Here is a 24,029-nt window from a genome sequence, read left to right as displayed (position 1 = left end):
TGAGCATAATAATGCCTCTACTAATCTCTCTATTTCAAGTGTTCACTTTGCATCCAGAGGCTCTTCTATCCGTGGGGGACGTGGTGGACGTCACTCCTACTCCAGTCGTGGTTCTTACTCCAACGGCAATGGCAACCAGATCACCAACAATGGTGGCTCTTTCTCGCACAGCCCCAACTATCGTGGTCGTGGGCGTGGCTGTGGCGCCTCTTCTTTCCATCAAGCCCCTCGCCCAATCTGTCAGATTTGCAACTGTATTGGGCACCTCGCAACCACCTGTTATCAACGTTTTGAGCACTCCAGCCCACAAGAGTCTTCCCCTACGATGCAAGCCTATCATGCGGCTTCTCAGACTCAATCTGATTCCACATGGTATCCGGATTCTGGAGCCACACATTACCTAACGTTTGAGCTTGCCAATCTCAACGTCCATGCCAACAACTACACAGGCACGGGTGAAATTAAAATTGGTAATGGGTCTGGGCTTTCCGTTAAGCACATTGGCACCTCACAACTTCATACTCCTTCCCTTGCTTTTAAATTGTTTAACGTCCTTCATGTGCCTAATATATGCAAAAATTTGATTTCTATTCAAAAATTTACACAAGACACTAACACATTTTTTGAATTCCATCCCTCTTACTTTCTTTTGAAGGACCGTGCTACGGGGAAGCTTCTACATCGAGGCCCGAGTAATCATGGTTTATATTCTTTTTTTCTTTTTCTTTTTTTCTGCTTCCAATAATTCCCACGCTCCCTCTGCACATATTGGTGAACGTGCGTCTGTGTCTGCATGGCATTCTTAGCTTGGTCATCCTGCCTTGATGGTTGTTTGTCAAGTCCTTAGTTCATTTCAGCTCCTTATCACCACAAATAAAAGTTATTCTCCATGCTTAGCGTGCTTAGGATCCAAGAGTACCCAATTGCCTTTTACAACTTCTACAACACGTGTAATAGCTCCTCTTCATTTGATATTTTCTAATGTTTGGGGACCTGTTTCGGTGTATTCTAGAAATGGTTTTAGGTATTATGTATCTTTTCTTGATGCCTTTAGTCGCTATACATGGGTTTATCCCATCTCTTGTAAAAGTGATGTACTTCAAGTTTTTAAAAAATTTCAGATCTATGTTGAGCGTTATTTTGAGTCCAAAATTAAAATTGTGCAATCTGATTGGGGTGGGGAGTATTGCTCTCTAAATAAATATTTAACTAAACAAGGCATCAATCACCGTCTTTCATGCCCCCATACTCATCAACAAAACGGTGCTATTGAACATAAGCATCGCCATATTGTCGAAACAGGACTTGCACTTCTTTCTCATGCTCATCTTCCCAATTTATTTTGGGATGATGCTTTTATCACTACTGCTTATTTAATCAATCGCTTGCCTACAAAAGTACTTAAAAACAAAACTCCATTTGAAGTTCTTTTTCAGTCTCTCCCTGACTATTCCTCTTTACGTGTATTTGGGTGCGCTTGTTGGCCAAATCTTCGTCCATACAATTCAAATAAACTCATGCCACATTCTAAGGAGTGTATATTTCTTGGTTACAGTCCTTCTTATAAAGGATACAAATGCCTTCATGTCTCTTCATCTCGCATATATATTTCAAGAGACATTATTTTCAATGAACGTCACTTTCCTTCTGCTGTAGTGTCTCAGTCTTCCTCTCACCCTACACATCCTGCATCTGATACAATCACGGGTCCTCCTGTCATGATTGCTAAGTCTCTTTCTGAAGCTTCACCGTTGGCACCATCCACATCACAAGTAAGTACTCCTTTATCTTCTCCTACTTTATCTTCAACTACTTTATCACCAAACCACACATTTGAAAGTCCTGCACCCACACCTAACCCCACCTTCTCTCCTACTTTATCTCCAATATCTACAAACCATACATCTGCCCACCTAGAAGCCCCATCCTCTTTTGAATCCGTAGACCACCAAGAAACCCAACCTGCAGCAACCCATGTGGACCCCCCAATAACATCTCATCACCCCATGATAACTAGATCCAAAAATAATATATCCACCCCCAAAATTTCAAATGATGGTATAGTCAAATACCCAATATCCCACGCCCTTCTTGCCACTGTGCTTTCGGAAATTTCAGAACCCACATGCTACACCATGGCTGTCAAGAATGAAAACTGGAGAAAAGCTATGAATCTTGAGTTTGATGCTTTGCTCAAAAAGCAGACATGGCGTTTGGTACCTTCTACTTCAGCTCAGAATGTTATAGGTTGTAAATGGGTCTTTCGGTTAAAAAGGAAAGCAGATGGTTCCATTGAAAGATACAAAGCTCGGTTAGTTGCAAAGGGGTTTCACCAACAGGCTGGCATTGATTTTGGAGAGATTTATAGCCCTGTTATCAAGCCTACTACGATACGCTTAGTTCTATCTATTGCTATATCTGCTAATTGGCATGTACATCAGATTGATATCCATAATGCAATCCTTCATGGCCACTTCTCTGAGGAGGTTTTCATGTCACAGCCTCCTGGTTTTGCACATCCTCAACATCCAAATCATGTCTGCAAGCTCCAAAAGGCCTTATACAGATTGAAACAAGCCCCAAGAGCTTGGTTTTCAAGGCTAAGCACGAAACTTATCACTCATGGTTTCCATGGTTCCTTATCAGATATGTCATTATTTATTCTCAAAACTGCTGCATTTACTATGTATATTTTGATATATGTTGATGACATTCTCATAACATGTTCAAGACCATCAAAGATACCCAAATTGATAAATGAGTTAAATGCCGAGTTTGCTGTGAAAGATCTCGACCCTCTTAATTTTTTTCTCGGTATTCAAGTACTAAAATGCTCCACGGGTGTGTTTCTCTCTCAGCAACGTTACATTATTGATATTCTTAAACGTGCTAATATCCTTGATGCCTAGCCAGTGGGCACTCCTATGGCCTCCTCAACTCAGTTATCAGCATATGAGGGTGAATTATTTTCAGATCCAACATTATTTCGTAGCACTTTGTGTGCCTTGCAGTATTTATGTATTACAAGACCCGATATCTCATTCTCAGTAAATAAGTTATCTCAATTTATGCATCAGCCACGTCTCTCACATTGGCAGGGAGTTAAACGCTTACTTCGGTATCTCAAACAGACACTTCACTATGGGTTACATATTCATAAATCTTCAAACCTTCATCTTCAAGCATTTTTGATGCTGATTGGGCAGGTGACAGGGATGATCGTCGCTCCACTAGTGGTTATTGTATTTTTTTGGGTAATAATTTAATTTCTTGGAGTTGTCGCAAACAATCTACTGTAGCTCGTTCTAGTATAGAAGCTGAATACAAAGCACTTGCAAATGCAGCAGTTGAAATTATCTGGATTAAATCAATGCTCACTCAACTTGGATTGCAACCCTCCAAACCTCCCATTATTTGGTGTGACAACATTGGGGCCTCTTATTTGTCTTCTAATCCTGTTTATCATGCTAGGACAAAACATGTTGAAATTGATTTCTATTTTGTTCGTGACATGGTACGCCACAAGACACTTGACATTTGCTTTATTTCAAGTAAAGATCAAGTTGCAGATATATTCACCAAACCCCTCTCATCTTCACGGTTTGCCTTTCTACGTGACAAGCTCACCGTCGATCCTCTACCGTTGAGCTTGCGGGGGTGTGTTAGAGAGTTATCAACTGATAACTCTCTCCACGTTATCAAGAATTCAAACAACCATTCAAGTGAAGAAAAGGATAGAATTAATTAAGATAAAGCATTTGTAATTTGAACTTATATTTGTAATATCTATGTTATCTCTTGTAACAGTTCTATCTATATATACAAAGCCTTAACCACAATTGATGGTAAGGCAATACAACCCAAACACTAGAATTACCAAATTATCACATTTCTTTAGTAACGTCGATGCTAATTGTTAAATGAAGCTCATGTCGACTCCCAAAGTCGATGTTGATAATGACCCAACAGCGTCCACAAATGTGGACTCTAATAATACTTTCGATAAACTCTAAAGATCTCAATTATAACTTGCACACAAAAGTGTACATTGATGTTGGAACATCAACGTCAACACAAAAGTGGACGCCGATGGTTCACCATCAACGCCTTAACAAGTAAAAAAAAAAAAACATTTTTCAGGATGAATATGCGAAAGAAAATAAAATATATTTGAAATTGGTGGAATCATTTCAGTCAATGTATTCATTTCAATATATAAAGAATACAAGTTATATGATAATTACAAAGTTACAAGAAGATAATAAACTTAACTATACAAAAGTTAAAAACAATTCTAACTCTGACTAAATACACTTGGCTCGATAACCTTAGAAAAGAAAATATGTTTTACGTTATGATAAACTAAAAATTCTATAAAATATCTCTTGAGATAAAATCTCATTCATCCTCACCAAGTGATGTAGCTGTTGCTTTAGCGAAAGTTGATAGCCTTTGGAATGCTCAAGGAGATTGGTTGGATTCTTTATGATGCTATCGAGTAGTATCCTGGTGGATGATGCTAGAAATTGTTCTGAAAAGGAAATAAAGATATGTGAGCATATTATATCTCAAAATAAAACCAAAACAAACATGATTGCTCTTTCTAGTTGTTTCTCCAACTAGAAAGAGTTCGACCAAAATAAAATAAAATTAAAAAAAAAAAGAAATGCTGTAAAGCATTATTGATTTTCCATTTACAGTATTAAATAATTAAAAGCATTTGCCACACACTAATTGCGAAGGCATATGCTTAATTCCCTATGATAGGTGTTGTTCCGATCACATTAAAAATTCAATACGTATAGCATATGTAAAAAAATATTTATAATATAAAGTTAATATATAAATTTATACCAAGACGCATATTTAATTTATTTTTTTTTATTTTTTATATATATAACTCTTAGCATAACATTACAAAATAAGAAGATATAATGTTTTTTTTTTTTTTTTTCAAAAAAAAAAAGAAAAAAGAAAAAAAAAAGAACCTCTAACTAAGAGTTGTAGATCGAAGATATTCAAACGTTCAACGTACACTCCACTAACAATGTTGGGAGGAATATCATCTCTATGTATGTTAGGCTTTGTAGTGAGAGGTAACCCATTGAAAATTAATAGCATTGACCAAATCAAGTTACAAATTAAATCTATGACGAAAAATAATTTTGCTTCAACTTATTGCCAAATTTTGTTCACAAAATATTTATTAAGGTCTAGAGACAACTCAACCAGTACTACTATATCAAACATATTAAAAGAATATTGGCATTGAAATCCAGAAGACATCAGGAAATGTAAAAGTTCAGACAATATAAATAGAGATGTAGACACTTATATTTAATAAAATTAACTTTAATACTTTTAACTAGGAAAATGGAAGAACCCACTTTGTAACTTTTTTAAAATTTGGGAAGAATATTACAAATTAGATAATAATTTAAGAAGAGTAATTGTAGTCTTTCTTTTTTCTTTTTTTTAATTGAAGAAGGAAGGGTTACATAAAAGGATCCTTGCCACAGTCCCCACTTTTGATCCAAAAGAAAGAAAGAGGGGACGATCCTAAAAACAAAAAAGGGGTGGGCTCCCCAACATTAGACCAAAAACAAACTAAAGACGAAATCGACAGAGAAATCTTAGTAACAGTTAGTAATGAGTCAAATAAATGACTCGGCTCATCAAGCAAACCGAAACAGCCAAAATAGGCTGTAATAAACGGCAAAATTCCGTAAACGGAACAACACCCCAAAAGATAGCCGACACAACCATCAGTGGTCGGAAAAGAACAACTAATTGTAGTCTTTCTAAATAGAGCAAACGAAGCAAAACTACATGATGTTAAAAGCTTTAGCAAATTCTTAATTCTCTACTCGTAGTTTTAGACTCATTGACAACGAAGAACGAATATAAGGGGAAAACAAAGAAAAAGAAGAAGAGAGAGAGAGGAGCATCTGAATCCCTCATTTCCAGATTCTCATTCTCAAATTCAAGCCAAATTAATGACCCCAGCACAATTTAGGAAAACAAAAACCATAAGAACTTCCCTTTGACTTCCCTTCCTTCCCTCACTAATGCTAATCTTTTGATTTTCTGTGTGTTTCGGTTATGAACACGCATCAAAACTCCACAAACCGAAAGGAGGATAACTTTTATAAGGAGATGGTGTAAACTAGCTCTTTTGTGCCCACCAATAAGAATAGGCTACCTAGGATTATTGCACAATTTCAAATAGGCACCAAAACAACAGACTATTTAGGCTTTTCCATTTTTGTTTTTTTTGTCTTTTTTTTTAAGAAATTGCAAGAAGGCTGAGGGTGGCGGGGCCGCCACCCCCAGCCCCTCTGGGGTGGCCGGCAAGCCACCCTCAGCCCTCTTGCAATGAGAGAGAGTTGGGATGGTTCTCTGCTGGTGCGGCCTAGGCTGAGGATGGATTTGGAGAAGAGGCGGAAGGTGAAGCAGATGAAGAGCTTGTTGGTGCTTGTGTTGCGATGGGCCTTTCCGATTCTATTTTCTCTTCTTTTTCATTGTGTTTGGGCCATTGAAGGTGAATGATGATGTTTAGATAAGCAGTGAAAGCAATGGACATCCATTTTCTCTTCTTTTTCAGTGTATTTGCGCCATTGAAGGTGAATGATGATGTTTAGATAAGCGGGGAAAGTTTGTTTGTGTGATTTGGGAAGAACATGAAAATTAGGGTTCAATCAATTTGGGTGGTTTAATCTTGTTTTTTGTTTCAGTTTGTGTAAAATTTAGTTTTGTTAATTATTTTTTTAAGGAAAATTACAGTTTACCCTCCCAAAGTTAACAGCGTTTTTCAATTCAAACACCAAAGTTTCAATTTTTGCAATACACCCCCACAAAGTTCCAATATTTTTCAATTCAACCAATATTATCCCAAAATTCTCATATTGCTTCTAAGTTTTTTTTTAAAAAAATTTTATGAAAAAAAAAAAAAAAAAATTGGGGTTGCAAAAATGGCCAGATTGTCCCGAATTTTTTTAAAATTTTTTTATAAAAAATAAAAATTATGGGCAATATGGGAAGTTTTGAATACAATTGGTCAAATTGCAAAATTTTGGAACTTTGGGGGAGGGGGGGGTGGTGAATTGCAAAAATTGAAACTTCGGTGTTCGAATTAAAAAACGCTGTTAACTTTGGGGGGGTAAACTGTAATTTTTCCATTTTTTTATCTCATGTGTCACAAAAAAACATAGGTACCACATGTGATACACGCCCATTCATATGATATTCTGATTTGGTAATAATATGTGGTACAAATGACACATGTCATGATTTTAAGTAAGGTGACGTGGATTTCCATTAAAAAAAAAAAAAAAAAAGACGGAAGCTTGACAAAAGTATCAAGTGGGTTTTTTAGTTAATGACAAGTACCACTTGTGAACTTTTGGAAACCGATGAGCCTGTTTGATTTTGACCCTAACCACAGGTACTAAAATTGCATTTAACCCAAAAATAAATAAGAACGATTTGTTGGAGGTTCCGCCAAGGTAATACTCCGATGCAAGGCTGCCTCAATATATTTTGAGGATTAAGGCAATAAATTTAAGTTGCTTTTTCTCATATTTAAATATTAATTCATTAATATTTATTTAAATTTTATATTACATTTTTTTTTTTTTTACTAAAAAATAATTTTTCACACTTTTTTGGATGCAAAATTATTAATCAAGTTTATATATGCTATTTTTTTATACATCTCATTTCAATTGATAATATGCTTAATTGACTTAATTTTTATTGCAAAATTGTCGTAGGATTAATTTTATCAATTTTAAATTGAAAAACTTATTTATGCAAATTATGCTAAAGCAACCGTAATAAATATAAAATGTCTGATTCAAGGACCTCACTACGAGAAATTTGCTCATTAGCGATGACCCAAAGTCGCTGCTAATGAGCAAAATGTCACCGCTACTTAGTTGCCGGTATTAATCCGACACTGATGCTCAATAGCGGCGACCTTCGGGGTCACCACTAATGACCCATCAAAGTCGCCGCTAATGACCTTTTTTTCCTTGCCGCAAAAAAGGTTGAAATGAGCCGTATGTCGCCGCTACTGATGTTTTTAAATAGCGGAGACCAAAATGTCGCCACTATTGATGGGGTGAGTCATGAAACTGTTTACGACCAATATCGAACTATTCAACTTGTTTACAACCAATATCGAACTATTCAACTTAGAACTATTTACCAACATCTATACTACAGAAATGTCATGTCCAAAAACACAGTCATGAAACGCAAGTGCTTCCATTGAAGGGAAGAGAGCTCTGCCACTTTAGAGATTCTCCTATTTTGATCATGTCAAACACAAGCTATTTGGGTCAACACTTTCTATAAGCTTATGGCCATCGCTAAGTAAGTCTGAGATTTTAGATTGAGGGAAGCAAGAACAAGAATTTTTGTTTTCATGAGACCTAGACTTCTGGAAAGCAAGAACAAGTGATTTTAGATTTGTTTTCATCCTTGTTTGAAGAATATTAGGAATAATTTTGTGGAAAGAAAGAATGTTTTCAACCTCAAGTTCGCCCAAAGTTATAACCAATGGACATTTAATGATATTTCGATTACTTAAAAAAAAAATGATTTACCCTAATTTACATTGGCCGGGAAGTTGGATAAAAGGATTTTACCTTTGAATTTGATCTCAACAAATGGTGAATGAAGTCAAGGTTAATGTCTTCTTATTCACTTTTAAAGAATGTAATTAGAATTCTTATTGTTGCTAACAAGACACACTTGGTGTTCTACTTTCCTTTTCTTTTCTCTTTTTTTTTTTTTCTTCCTCTTTCTTTGTTTGGTAAGAGGTTCAGATTTCTTGTACTCATTGTTCAATAAAACCTTCTATGAATACTATCATAGTTTAGTATATTCATGAAATTATGAAATAAACCTTAATCACAGATGAGATATGATTTTTTCTGAACTCATTGTTCAATAAAACCTTCTATGAATACTATCATAGTTTAGTATATTCATGAAATTATGAAATAAACCTTAATCACAGATGAGATATGATTTTTTCTTCTTAAAAATTTGATAGAGATTGAAACAAAGATTAGCATCCATTTATGACGAAATACATCGAATTTGATAGAAAATTGGCATTAACAAAACAGATGGAAGAGTATAGTAGTACAAATTAGAGAGTATTGACAATACTCCCTCCAAATCATCAAAAAATGAGTACTTCAATCATTAAACAGAAAAGGTATCATTCAAAGCATATTAATACAGACGGATACTAAACATAAACACGGAAATAATTTGCAATTTACTTTTTTTGCGAACAAAATTAGGAACATCAATTATAACTTTAGTTTACTTTACACCATTACACCTAGTTTTTTTACACACCTGGTTTAACACACTATATCATCATGCACAGGAATCAGCAGTGGAAGTTGACAAATCTGCACAGTTCGCTTCAATACAATATCAATACAGATATGATGCAAAGCATCCCAACTAAGCATACACAATTAAGCCATTAAACCATCAAAGACCCCATTTAAGCTCACACAATTGCAGCCATTTTCAAAAATTAAGCACCCATTTAGGTAAAACCTACGAAGGGACAACAGAAACAATCCAATAAAAAAAACCCCAATGCCCTTATCCAGAAACAATCAATAACCCAAACTAACACAATTCTGTAAACAACATTCGGGGACAACACAAGCAACAAGCACCCCCCCCCCCCCCAAAAAAAAAAAAGGGGGCAAAACCCAATGGAACAACATTCAGGGACAAGAGAAGCAATCCAATACAAACCCCTCCCCCCACACAAATAAATTATAAAAAAAGAAAAAGAAAAATCTAACATGTAAAGTGGTTGACAGAAGAAGTTAATACTGAGAATACAACCTACGGGATCTGCTACTTCTTTCAGTCAGGGCTGTGGCACCGACTGCCCTATTCATCAAACCAATATTCATCAACTCCAAGACATCTGTGGTTGATTCAACAGGGTGCATGCTTGCATCAGGGACAGCTAACCCATTCGGTTGGGTGGTGTTCCAAATCCCAAGTGTGTAACTCAAACAAAAACTTTTCCACTAAAAGACGAGTACTGCTCGTAATTAAATGATCAGATGGAGTTCAACTTTCAATCAAGAATGAAATCGAAAAGTAAAAATGAAAGACAAAAAAAAAAAAAAAGGATATCTTTTTTGAGGACCATCACCTGAAAAGATCACGAACTTGTTCATTATATATCTCAACCATTTGAACCAAAAAAAAAGAAAAAAGGGCAAAACCCAATGGAACAACATTCAGGGACAAGAGAAGCAATCCAATACAAACCCCTCCCCCCACACATACCCCAAAAACAAAAAACAATCCGAACAAAACAATCTCTCTAAACATTCAAAACCCCATTGAATCAAACACAATAGAACAACATTCAGGTCCGTTTGAGTTTGGGCCCTAGAGAACCTTCTTGTCTAATATTATTTCTTTATAATACAGAAAATTAAGAAAATTAAGTCGGATTGCAGTATCGGAAACCCTAGAAAATAGGAACGAAATGCAGAGAAAAGGAACCGAAACGGAGGATCTTAAACGCATTGAAGAAAGAAAGCTTAGAGAGAAACGGAGATGTACCTGCGGGGAAGTAATTTGATTTGTGATTGTAGCGATCGATTCGCAGCTCTCTCTCAGTCTCTCAGTGTGTGTCTTAAAGACTCAAAAGGTGGGCCGGAGAGAGAGCTGTCGGAGAGAGCTTAGTGCGCCGGAGTGAGGGAGAGAGAGAAAGAGAGAGTGAGAGTGATGAGGGAGGTGAGTGAGAGGGGGTGTTTGGAGAGTTTGGGGAAAAAAACACGGCTTGGGGTGGCTGAAATTTTTGGTTCGAAAATTTTTCACACACCGCGCCACCTATTGGCGCAAAAATTGAGCATAATCAGCGACGACAAGCTATTTAGGATAATTTTTTTTTTTTAAAATAAAAAAAAATTATACTTACAATATTTTTAGAATAATTAAGCACCTAATATTTGATTATATAGTCCATTTCTTGCTTCAGCTCCAGACTTTCAGGAGAAGTGGTGGTGGCTTGTATATAATTTGGCCCAATAAATTGGCCTTCCAATCCAGAAATATCTTCTGATCCGGAAATATATATATATAATTTGATCAAATTTATGAATTTTTTTCTTTAAAAAAAACTTTTTTATAACAACTTTCTGGAAGCAAACACACTAGTACTTTGGTGCAAGTTTTGAAAATATTTTAAAAAAATTAATCGAACATTTGATCATATTACGATCAATCAAACTAATTTACTAAGATCGATCGGATGTTTAATCGATCATTTGATCCTATCACGATCAATCGAAGCAATTCACTAGCATCGATAGGAGGATTGATCAGATGTTTGACCGATCATTTGATCTTATCACGATCAATCGAACTAATTCATTAGGATCGATCAGATGTTTGACCGAACATTTGATCCTATCATGATCAATCGAACTAATTCATTAGGATCGATCAGATGTTTGATCGATTGTTTGATCCTATCATAATCAATCGAACTAATTCACTATGATTGATCGAAGGATTCAATCGGATGTTTGATCGATTATTTGATCCTATCACGATCAATTTAACTAATTCATTAGGAGCGATCAGATGTTCGATCGATCATTTGATCATATCACGTTCAATCGAATTAATTCAGTAAGATCGATCGGATGTTTGATCAATAATTTGATCCTATCACGATCAATCGAATTAATTCAGTTAGATCGATTGGACATTTGATTCTATCATGATCAATCAAACTAATTAATTAGGATCGATCGGATGTTCGATCGAACATTTGATCGTATCACGATCAATCGAACTAATTCATTAGGATCGATCGGATATTTGATCGATTATTTGATCCTATCACAATCAATCGAACTAATTAATTAGGATCTATCTCAATTGAACTGATTCATTTGGATCGATCGAATGTTTGATCGATCGTTTGATCTTATCACGATCAATCAAATTAATTTAGTATGATCGATCGGATGTTTGATCAATAATTTGATCCTATCACGATCAATCGAATTAATTCAGTAGGATCCATTGGATGTTCGATCGATCATTTGATCCTATCTCGATCAATCGAACTAATTCACAAGGATTGATCAGATGTTTGATCTATCATGATCAATCAAACTAATTCATTAGGATCGATCGGATATTTGATCCTATCACGTTCAATCGAACTAATTCATTAGAATTGCTTGGATGTTTGATCGACCATTTGATCCTATGACGATCAATCGAACTAATTCACTAGGATCGATCGAATGTTTGATTGAACATTTGATCCTATCACGATCAATCAAACATTTAAATAAGAATAAGAAATAGAAAACTTCAATAATAATATAAAAAAAAAAAAAAATTTCTAAGCATTTTAATTTAATTGGAAAATTTGTTCTATTTAAAAGAAAAAAATAAATATTTATTTTTTATTTAAAATAAGAATAGAAAATAGAAAAATAGAAAAAATTCAGCAATAATTAATATAAAAGAAATAATGACATATTATGGAGGTGAATTTTTGGGAAATAATTTTTTTCTATTATATATATAAAGTCAATAGCATCGTCCCAATATTTATTTATTTTTTTAATTTTTGTCTTTTTTGTAAAGGGTCAATGGCGGTGACTTTAAGGTCGCCGTTACTGACCACTCATCAGCGGCGACTCTCATGAGAGTCGCCGCTGTTGACACTCATTAGCGGTGACTTTATGGTCGCCGCTAATGAGCTTTTTAATTTTTTTTTAATTTTTTCTCTTGTCAATAGTCATTGTTGACTCTCATTAGCGGTGACTTTATGGTCGCCGCTAAAGTCGCTTCTATTGACCACTCATCAACGGCGACTCTTAAGAGTCGCCGCTGTTGGCCATTAGTAGCGGCGACTTTATGGTCGCCGCTAATGAGTTTTCTAATTTTTTTTTTAATTTTTTCTCATGTCAATAGCGGCGACTTTAAGGTCGCCGCTATTGATCATTCATCAGCAGTGACTTTAGGGTCGCCGCTATTTGGGGTATTATTAGCGGCGACAGGAGTTGCCGCTATTGATGTTTAATAGTGGTGACCCCTTTGAGGCTAATGATGCTTAATAGCGGTGACAAAAAGTCGCCGCTATTGTTGTTGCTGCTAAATAATATTTTCTTTTGTTTTAAGCGTCCACTATTAGCGACGACACTAAAAAAAGTCGCCGCTAATGACCCATTATTAGCGACGACTTTTTGGTCGCCGCTATTTGTAAGGTCGCTAAAGACAATATTGCTTGTAGTGCCTGAATCATATTCAAGGCAATAGAAGATTATAAAACTGGAAAAGAATTCACTTTTTGAATGAGATTTTAGTGGAAAAAATAGATAGAAAAATAGAAGGTTCCAAAGAGATTTTTAATTGAATAAGATGTGGTCCTCTTTATGACTTTCTAAACTTTTCATCTTCTCTCCGCAGTTATTATTTTACCAGTCTCCTTACAAAGAGATTATTATTTTGAATCCTTATCCCCATTGTAAAACATAGACATGTATTGGATGAGGAAACAGTATACGCACTCACTGACGTGAGGAGTTAATTGTCTCATGTGAATGACGTGATAATTCCACAATTGTAGACTCGCGCGTTGATTCAAGCCATCTCTAATTCAAGCCATCTGTTACTCATATGCACTTTACTCATACCCACAAAATTATCACGATCAATCGAACTAATTCATTAGGATCAATCAGATGTTTGATCGATCGTTTGATCCTATCACGATCAATCGAACTAATTCATTAGAATCGATCGGAGGATTCGATCGGATGTTCGATCGATCATTTGATCATATCACGATCAATTTAACTAATTCATTTTGAGCGATCAAATGTTCGATCGATCATTTGATCGTATCGAATTAATTCAGTAGGATCGATTGGACATTTGATTCTATCACGATCAATCGAACTAATTCATTAGGATCGATCAGATGTTTGATCGAACATTTGATCTTATCATAATCAATCGAACTAATTCATTATGATTGATCAGATGTCTGATCAATCATTTAATCATATCACGATCAATCGAACTAATTCATTGGGATCGATCGGATGTTCGATTGAACATTTGATTGTATCACGATCAATCGAACTAATTCATTAGGATTGATCGGAGGTTTGATCGATCATTTGATCCTATCACGATCAATCGAACTAATTCATTAGGATCTATCTCAATCGAACTAATTCATTAGGATCGATCGAATGTTTGATCGATCATTTGATCCTATCAGGATCAATCAAATTAATTCAGTAGGATCGATCGGATGTTTGATTGATAATTTGATCCTATCACGATCAATCGAATTAATTCAGTAGGATCCATCGGATGTTCGATTGATCATTTGATCCTATCTCGATCAATCGAACTAATTCATCAGGATCGATCGGATGTTTGATCTATCATGATCAATCAAACTAATTCATTAGGATCGATTAGATGTTTGATCCTATCATGTTCAATCGAACTAATTCATTAGGATTGATCGGATGTTTGATCGAACATTTGATCCTATCATGATCAATCGAAATAATTCACTATGATCGATCGGATGTTTGATCGAACATTTGATCCTATCACGATCAGTCAAACATTTAAATAAAAATAAGAAATAGAAAATTTCAATAATAATATAAAAAAAAATTAATTTTTCTAAGCGTTTTAATTTAATAGGAAAATTTGTTCTATTTAAAAGAAAAAAATAAATATTTATTTATTTTATATAAAATAAGAATAGAAAATACAAAAATAGAAAAATTTCAGCAATAATTAATATAAAAGAAATATTGACATATTATGGAGGTGAATTTTTGGGAAATAAATTTTTTCTATTATATATGTAGGGTCAATAGCATCGCCCCAATATTTATTTATTTTTTAATTTTTGTTTTTCTTTTCAAGGGTCAATAGTGGCGACTTTAAGGTCGTCGCTATTGACCACTCATCAGCGGCAACTCTCACGAGTCGCTGCTGTTGACACTCATTAGGGGCGACTTTATGGTCACCGCTAATGAGCTTTTTAATTTTTTTTTTAATTTTTTCTCATGTCAATAGTGGCGACCCTAAAGTCGCCGCTATTGACCACTCATCAGTGGCGACTCCTAAGAGTCACCGCTATCGACCATAGGTCGCCGCTAATGAGTTTTCTAATTTTTTTTTTAAAATTTTTTCTCATGTCAATAGCGGCGACTCTGAGGTCGCCACTATTGACCATTCATCAGTGGCGACTTTAGGGTCGCCGCTGTTTGGGGTATTATTAACGGCGACAAGAGTCGCTGCTATTGATGTTTAATAGCGGTGACCCCTTTGAGTCGCTGCTAATGATGCTTAATAGCGGCGACTAAAAGTTACCGCTATTGTTGTTGTTGCTAAATAATATTTTCTTTTGTTTTAAGTGTCCACTATTAACGGCGATAATGGGTCATTAGTGACGACTTAAAAAAGTCGCCACTAATAACCCCTCAATAGCAACGACTTTTTGGTTGCCGCTATTTGTTTGGTGGCTAAAGACCATATTGCTTGTTGTGCCTGAATCATATTCAAGGCAATAGAAAATTATAAAACTGGAAAAGAATTCAATTTTTGAATGAGATTTTAGTGGAAAAAATAGATAGAAAAATAGAAGGTTCCAAAGAGATTTTTAATTGAATAAGATGTGGTCCTCTTTATGGCTTTCTAAACTTTTCATCTTCTCTCCGCACTTATTATTTTACCAGTCTCCTTACAAAGAGATTATTATTTTGAATCCTATCCCCATTAGACATGTATTGGATGAGGAAAGAGCATACGCACTCACTGACGTGAGGCGTTAATTGTCTCATGTGAATGACGTGATAATTCCGCAAGTGTAGACTCGTTGATTCAAGCCGTCTCTTACGTACTCATATGCACTTTATTTTTTATTTTTTATTTTCTGTATATTCTTTAATTTACAAAGACTATTCTTTCTGCATAACCATTTTAATTTACATCTATAATTACCATGATACAAAACTTGTATTTTCAAATTTTCTTTTTATTAAGTTAATATATATGTATTTTTATGCTTAAAAATTAGGGCTAATCCCATTTAGAATTAAATTTAACTTTTTATTCATACTTTAGCTCGTGAAAAATCCTAATTGTCTCTGGGTCATAAAGTGACATTTCTAATAAATTATTTCTAGTATTTATTTATGAAAATTGGTATATATATATATATATATATATATATATATAGAAAAGCCACGTGCCCCTCACATATGGAATCAGTGGCGGAGCCACAACACTTTTTGGGGGTGCCACGGCACAAAGATTTAAATTTTTTTTTTCCCACTGCAAAATAAAAAAAAAAAAAAAAAATCTTTCTACCTACCCAAGACATGGCACCCCCAATATTACTACTACTACCATTACTTCTCAACACAATTTCTACCTTGTTGTCTTCAATAAGGTTGTAAAGCAAAGTGGGGTTGAGGATCTTTTGTCCCATATCATGTCTAGACGCCACCATCATCATCACCAAGCAAAGTAACTCCTCCTCTTTGACTCTCGGTCGTTTTTGTGTTAGATTTTTGTTTTAGTTTCTTCCTTTTACCTAGTTTTAATTTTGAATTTTTCGATTTATTTTATCAGTTTCTTGAGGTTGTGTGATGCACTGGGCGTGTGGTGCGAACGATCGAACTCGATGATGCAGCTGCCAAATTAGGTTTTGATATGATCTCTTTGATTATTAATTCTCACATATTTATCTTTTCTATTTGTAAAGCAGATTCAGAGATTCTATTTGATTCAATTTCTCTTCTACCAAAATTATCTCTCTTTTTTTCTTTTTCTTTAATTGTTTTCTCCACCTTTTGTTTGAAGAAATTTTTGGAAATATTGTTATTGACTTATTGGCACTCAATCCACAAGCAGATCTAATAACCAGTTAAGTACTACTGTGAGAAGATTTTAAGATTTTTCGTACTCTTAAGGCCATTTATGATTTGTGCACAAACAGATGCATATATATCAAACTTCAAAGGAGTTAAGTACATAATTACCAACAAAAGAGAAAGCCAACAAGAAAACTCCAAAGGAGTAATTCAATTCATCAAGCTGACAAGAAACTGTGATTTTCATTATTTAAAATTTAAAATTAATTTTTTAACACTTTTGTTACATGTGGGACTAAATAATAAGTGGACTATTTTAATAAATGAACTTACTTGTTTTAACTTTTAACTTTTAAGTTTAGGTGAAATTATGAGTTTAGTAATTTCTTTTGGAGTACAATTTGTCAATTACGGTCACTTTCCATATTTTTTTTTTATTTTTTATCCTTTATTAAAGCCTTTAATCTCTTGGAACTCAATTTTTTTGCATTGACTATATTGATGTATTAGTATTAATGTATTATTATTACAATTTTATTTTTTATTTTTTTGAATTTTTATTTTATTTTTTTAATTTTATAGTTTAGGGTAATCGGGTCGTGTCGGGTCATGTCTACCCGATTAGACCCGGTTATTTTAAACGGGTAAAACGGGTCGTGTCGGGTTACCCGGCTATTTTCATGTCAAACCCGATTACCCGTTTAGCTAAACAGGTCGTGTCTGGGTATAGGCTAATCGCGTAACGGGTACCCGCGGGTCGTAATCGGGTCGTGTCAGGTATCCATTTTGCCACCCCTACATGCCGAGCTACTTTAGAGCGTCCGCAGTGACATTGAATGAGTTCAACATCTTATGAAGTCTTTTACAAGTTAACAACTTGTCAGTTGTCATAAAATCTTGCTAAATTCTGCGTACCCCCAATAATCAATGCATTTTTTCCTTTCAAACTCTCGTACTAATTAATTGATATTGAGTAGGCCTTGCTACTTGCCGGGACAGACACATCAGCAGTGACATTAGAGTGGGCCATGTCCAATCTGCTTAACCATCCTGACGTATTGAAGAAGGCCAGAGCTGAGTTGGACAGTCAAGTTGGGAAGAAGAATTTGTTGGAAGAACTAGATGTGTCTAAATTACATTGCCTTCAAAGTATAATCTCAGAGACCCTTCGATTGTACCCGGCAGCCCCACTGCTATTACCCCACATGTCCTCCGATGATTGCACAGTGGGAGGATACAATGTTCCACGTAACACGATGTTATTGGTGAATACATGGGCTATACATAGAGACCCCAAAGTATGGGATGACGCAACCAATTGTAAACCTGAGAGATTTGAGTGCGGCGAGGCTGATTTGCACAAGTTGATGCCATTTGGGTTGGGGAGGAGGGCATGTCCTGGGGCAGGACTTGCCCAACGGATAGTGAGGTTGGCTTTGGGGTCATTGATTCAGTGTTTTGAGTGGAAGAGGGTTGGCGAGGAAGAAGTAGACATGACTGAAGGCAATGGAGTCACCATGCCCAAAGCTGTAGCACTGGAGGTCATGTGTAAGGCACGTCCCATTATGAATAACCTCCTTTCTGAGTGTGTAAATTCTGTTTGAATTGACAGTTTTTTTTTTTTTTTTTAATAGAAAAAAAGGAAAAAAGAATGTTTTAGATGTTATTTAATAGAATAAAGAAAAAAAAAAAAAAAAAAAGGTCCTATAGTTTTTGAGTGGATAGCGTTGAAAAATATTTAGGTGTATGTTCATTACTTAGTAAGTTTCATATTAATTAATAAAGACACTGCCATATGTACATTGAATTGTTGTATTCATTTACATTTGGATCTCTTTGGCTTGTACTGGTTAATAAGTTGTACTGGATACAATAGGAAGCTTTAATTGTTTACGAAATTATAAGAGAGTATTGGGTAAAAAATTATTTAATTTTCTACTTTTTTTTTGTTAAATTTTTTTTTTTATCTTTTATTTTATTTTTATCTAAGTCCATCAGAAATTCAAAATTCAACTCAGCAAAATATTGTTTATATTTATCACGTTAATAAATGGGTGTAAATTCAAGTTAAGAAATTCTAGAAATTATATGCATGCAAAATGAGTCATTTTATTAATTTCTTTTGGACAAAAAATATTACTCCTCGCTTATTTTACAAATGCATGCATTTCGAATTTTCTTAGCAAGTGTATTAGATTCAATTACGTTTGCCCTCAATTTTCTTTCATTTTCCTCAAACCAGATATGAGAAGAAAAAAGGGGAAATTATAGTTCACTACCCGAAGTTGTTCATCTTTTTATTTTACTTCCAATTTTTTAAAATTGACAATGTTTCCCACAAATTTTTTTTGTTTTGCAATGTGGCCATTCTGTTTACAGCACTACAAAAAAGTTGACTTTGAGCGTCGCCTTTTTTTGGACGTTAAAAGTGCAATTGTGGACGCTATTTATCAACAGCGGCGACATGTGACATGTTGTTTCTTTGGTAATGTCGAATTGGTTTGATGCTAATGGTCAATTGAAGCTCATCAGCGTCGACTCCCAAAGTCGACGCTAATAATGACCCAACATCGTCAACAAATGTGGACACTAATAATATTTTCAATAAATGATAAGATCTCAATTATAACTTCCACACAAAAGTGGATGCTGATGTTGGATCATCAGCGTCAACACAAAAGTGAACGCTGATGGTTAACTATCAACGTCCACTTTGTCACCCTTAATGCCTTAACAAGTAAAAAAATAAAACAATTTTCTTGGATGAATATGCCAAAGAAAATAAAATATATTTGAAATTGGTGGAATATTCATTTCAATATATAAAGAATACAAGTTGTATGATAATTACAAAGTTACAAGAAGATAATAAACTTAACTATACAAAAGTTAAAAACAATTCTAACTCCGCCTAAATACACTTGGCGCGATAACCTTAGAAAAGAAAACATGTTTTCCGTTATGATAAACTAAAAATTCTAGAAAATATCTCTTGAGATAAAATCTCATTCATCCTCAGCGAGTGATGTAGCTGTTGCTTTAGCGAAAGTTGATTCACTTTGGAATGCTCAAGGACATTGGTTAGATTCTTTATGATGCTATATATCGAGTAGTGTCCTGGTGGATGAGGCTAGAAATTGTTCTGAAAAGGAAATAAAGAAATGGTTCGATCTAACCAAGAGTTTTAGATCGAAGATATTCAAACGCTCAACGTACACTCCACTAACAATGTTGGGAGGAATATCATCTCTATGTATGTTAGCGTTTGTAGTGAGAGGTAGCCCATTGAAAATTAATAGCATTGACCAAATCAAGTTACACATTAAATCTATGAAGAAAAATAATTTTGCTTCAACTTATTGCCAGATTTTGTTCACAAAATATTTAATAAGGTCTAGAGACAACTCAACCAGTACTAATATCAAACATATTAAAAGAATATGGGCATTGAAATCCAGAAGACATCAGGAAATATAAAAGTTCAGACAATATAAATAGAGATGTAGACAATTATATTTAGGGTGCGTTTGGGAGTGCGTTTTCAAAAAAATAATCTGCGATTTTAAACTAAATCGTAATTTTAGGGTTTTTGGGATTGCGATTTTAAAAACGCAAATTTTAAAATCGCAAAAAAAATTTGCGATTTTCCATAAGTTGATTAGAGGGTGCTTATTTAAAAAAGTGTGAATTTAAAACAAAATCACGATTTCTATTAAAAATATATTTGGCGCAATAGTTACCTTTTTAGAACGGGAATGAAAAAAATACCAATAATACACACCTAAAATATATTAAAACCCTTCTTTTTTTTTTTTTTTTTTTTTTCTTCATCCTCTCTGTTTTGTTCATCCTTATTGGTAATTTGGTCATGAAACCTCAATTATATGCTAATGTTATCCAAACACTCGACTGATAAAAAAAGTACTTTTTAGTATGTTTTACCAAACGCCTATGCGATTAAAAAAAGTAGCGATTTTAAAAATACAATTTTTAAAAACGCAATTTTTAAAATCGCACTTATTGAAATCGCACTCCCAAATGGGCCCTTAATAAAATTAACAACTTTAATACTTTTAACAAGGAAAATGGAAGAACCCACTTTGTAACTTTTTAAAATTTGGGAAGAATATTACAAATTAGATGATAATTTAAGAAGAGTAATTGTAGTCTTTCTAAATAGAGCAAACAAAGCAAAACTGCATGATGTTAAAAGCTTTAGCAAATTCTTAATTCTCCAGTACTCGTAGTTTTAGACTCATGGACAAGGAAGAACGAATATAAGGGGAAAACAAAGAAAAAGAAGAAGAGACAAAGAGAGAGAGGAGCATCTGAATCCCTCATTTCCAGATTCTCATTCTCAAATTCAAGCCAAATTAATGACCCCAGCACAATTTAGGAAAACAAAAACAAAAAGAACTTCTCTCTGTCTTCCCTTCCTTCCCTCACTAATGCTAATCTTTTGATTTTCTGCGTGTTTTGGTTATGAACACGCAGCAAAACACCACAAACCGAAAATCCAACCCATAACTCAACAATTTCGAAATTCAATTTAAATAATTAAAACAAATCAAACCCAAATAACCAATAATCATAGAAATTGCCCATCCACACGTTTACTTGGAAGCTGCCGGTGTTTGCGTTTCTCCATCACCCATGGCGTCACTAGCCCACTGCTCTGACGACCTACTCCAAAATCACACCTCTCGCTCTCAACTGCCTCGGTCTCTCTCTTTCTCGTCTGGTTCTCTCTTATCCATGTAAGAAAATCCATTTAAGATACGGTCTTTATGCCACATTTTAATTTACTGTATTTATTATAATTACGGTTACCATATATATTAAGTTTATTCTAGCAAAAAGATGTTATGAAATTCAAAACGATGTTCTGAAATATTGAGTGGTTTTGTTCTTTGATAGGAGGATCAAAATTAATAAGTTTTAAGAATAAAGGTTTTTGATCTATTTATAAAAAGTTTTGTGAATTCTATCATTTGTTACTGATAGATATAAGTAAGAAGAATCTCTTTCGCTATATTTTTCTGTTGGCAGGCTCTGATTGTTCAAGAAAAGTTTTATTTGCTTTGCTCAAAGTATTTATATAATTAAATTATTTTGCTGCTAATTTATATTATTAATTAGCATTTAATTATTATTTTGAATTCTTATCCCCATTGTAAAACATAGACACGTATTACATACGCACTCACTGACGTGAGGCGTTAATTGTCTCACGTGATAATTCCGCAATTGTAGACTCGTTGATTCAAGCCATCTGTTACTCATATGCACTTTATTTATTTTTTTTATTTTCTGTATATTCTTTAATTTACAAAGACTATTCTTTCTGTATAACCATTTTAATTTACATCTATAATTGCCACGATACAAAACTTGTATTTTCAAATTTTCTTTTTATTAAGTTAATATATATGTATTTTTATGCTTCAAAATCAGAACTAATCCCATTTAGAATTAGATTTGACCTTATTGTCTTTGAGTCGTAAAGTGACATTTCTAATAAATTATGTCTATTATTTATTTATGAAAATTGGTATATATGTATAGAAAAGCCACGTGCCCCTCACATATCGAATGCAAAGACGATGCCCATTGGACAAAGAAAGAAACAGAAGGGAAGTAATATAAGTCTATATAGAAAAGCCAGTTGCCCTTTTTAGATGAGGAATCAAATTAAAAAGCTATATTACAAACGATACGTGCACTTGCGAGTAACATTAAAACTCACAACAGCAAAAAGTCTACTTCAGGGTATATCTTTCTTCTTGCTGGAGGGGCTATATCCTTGAGAAGCAACAAGTAAACTATAGTTGCTACATTTACAATTGAGGTAGAATTTATTGCGTGCTATGAAGCCACTACACAGACACTATGATTAACAAATTTTGTTGGTGGTCTCAAAATTTTCAATTCTATAGCAAGACCAATAAAGATCTTCTGCAATAATCGTGCTGCCATATTCTTCTCTAAGAATAATAAAAGTGGAAGTAGAAGTAAGCATATCGACATCAAGTACCTTCGTGTGTGAGAGAACATCAAAGGAAATGAAGTGTTCATTGAGCATATCAATATTGATTTGATGATTACGGATCCTATGACTAAAGGCTTACCAGTAAAGCTATTAAAAATTCATGTGGACCATATGGGGCTCACTAATTCATTTTGTACTTAGTTATTTCTTTTAGTCTATAAACATCAAGTTATTGTTATGAAGTTTTGTTCACATTTATTACCTTATCCATGAGAATTAAAATAAAGTTGGACCTGAATAATTTATGGGAAGTTTATTCATAAAGTTTGATTGCCCATACAATACTCATTTAGGAGATATTATATATTGTAATGCATGGAAGGGATGTCATATTATATAATGGTTTTACTTGTGTAGTATTCCTTGTGTGAGTGGGAGGATTCTATAAATGGTTGGAATAAATAAAGTAAAGGTCATATTATAGAATCGAACCGTATAAGGAATTTATGTGTCATACGGGCCAAGTGGGAGAATGTAAGAAAATCCATTTAAGATATGGACTTTATGTCACATTTTAATTTATTGTATTTATTATAATTACAATTACCATATATATTGAGGTCCCCAAGAGGTAGCTCAATCGGCTGGGACCACACTTAATAAAGTGGAGGTCACAAGTTCGAATCCCCCTCCCCCCTCTTGTGCGGACATGTCAAAAAAAAAAAAAAAAAAAATTACCATTTATATTGAGGAATTTATTCTAGCAAAAGGATGTTATGGAATTCAAAAAGATGTTATAAAATTGATTTTATTGAGTGGTTTGCTCCTTGATGGGAGGATCAAAATCAATAACTTTTAAGAATAAGGGTCCATGACCTACCTATAAAAAGCCATGTGTATTCCATTATTTGATATTGGTAGCATAGGTCAAAATGACTTTTTTCTCTATATTTTTCTGTTGTCAGGCTCTCTGATTGTTCAAGAAAGGTTTTCTTCACTTTGCTTGAGCAAAGCAATGACCGGAAGTATTTATATAATTAAATTATTCCGTTACTAATTTATATTGCTTACAATCTATTCTCCCCCCTCTCTTTCTTTCT

The 24,029-nt window shown here is 34.3% G+C and overlaps 1 protein-coding gene across 1 annotated transcript; it reads left to right on the top strand.

Moving 5' to 3' along the window:
* Positions 1-6,375: 6,375 nt before the first annotated feature.
* On the top strand, positions 6,376-18,742 carry LOC132162288 ((+)-piperitol/(+)-sesamin synthase CYP81Q2-like). Its single transcript, XM_059572542.1, has 2 exons — positions 6,376-6,471; positions 17,918-18,742. Exons 1-2 carry the CDS (start codon positions 6,376-6,378, stop codon positions 18,542-18,544), a joined length of 723 nt encoding a protein of 240 aa, XP_059428525.1. The 3' UTR covers positions 18,545-18,742.
* The last annotated feature ends 5,287 nt before the right edge of the window (positions 18,743-24,029 follow it).

Source organism: Corylus avellana, chromosome ca9 (assembly GCF_901000735.1).
Source record: "Corylus avellana chromosome ca9, CavTom2PMs-1.0".
NCBI classification, from domain to species: Eukaryota; Viridiplantae; Streptophyta; class Magnoliopsida; order Fagales; family Betulaceae; genus Corylus; species Corylus avellana.
This window is presented reverse-complemented; position numbering and strand designations above follow the sequence as displayed.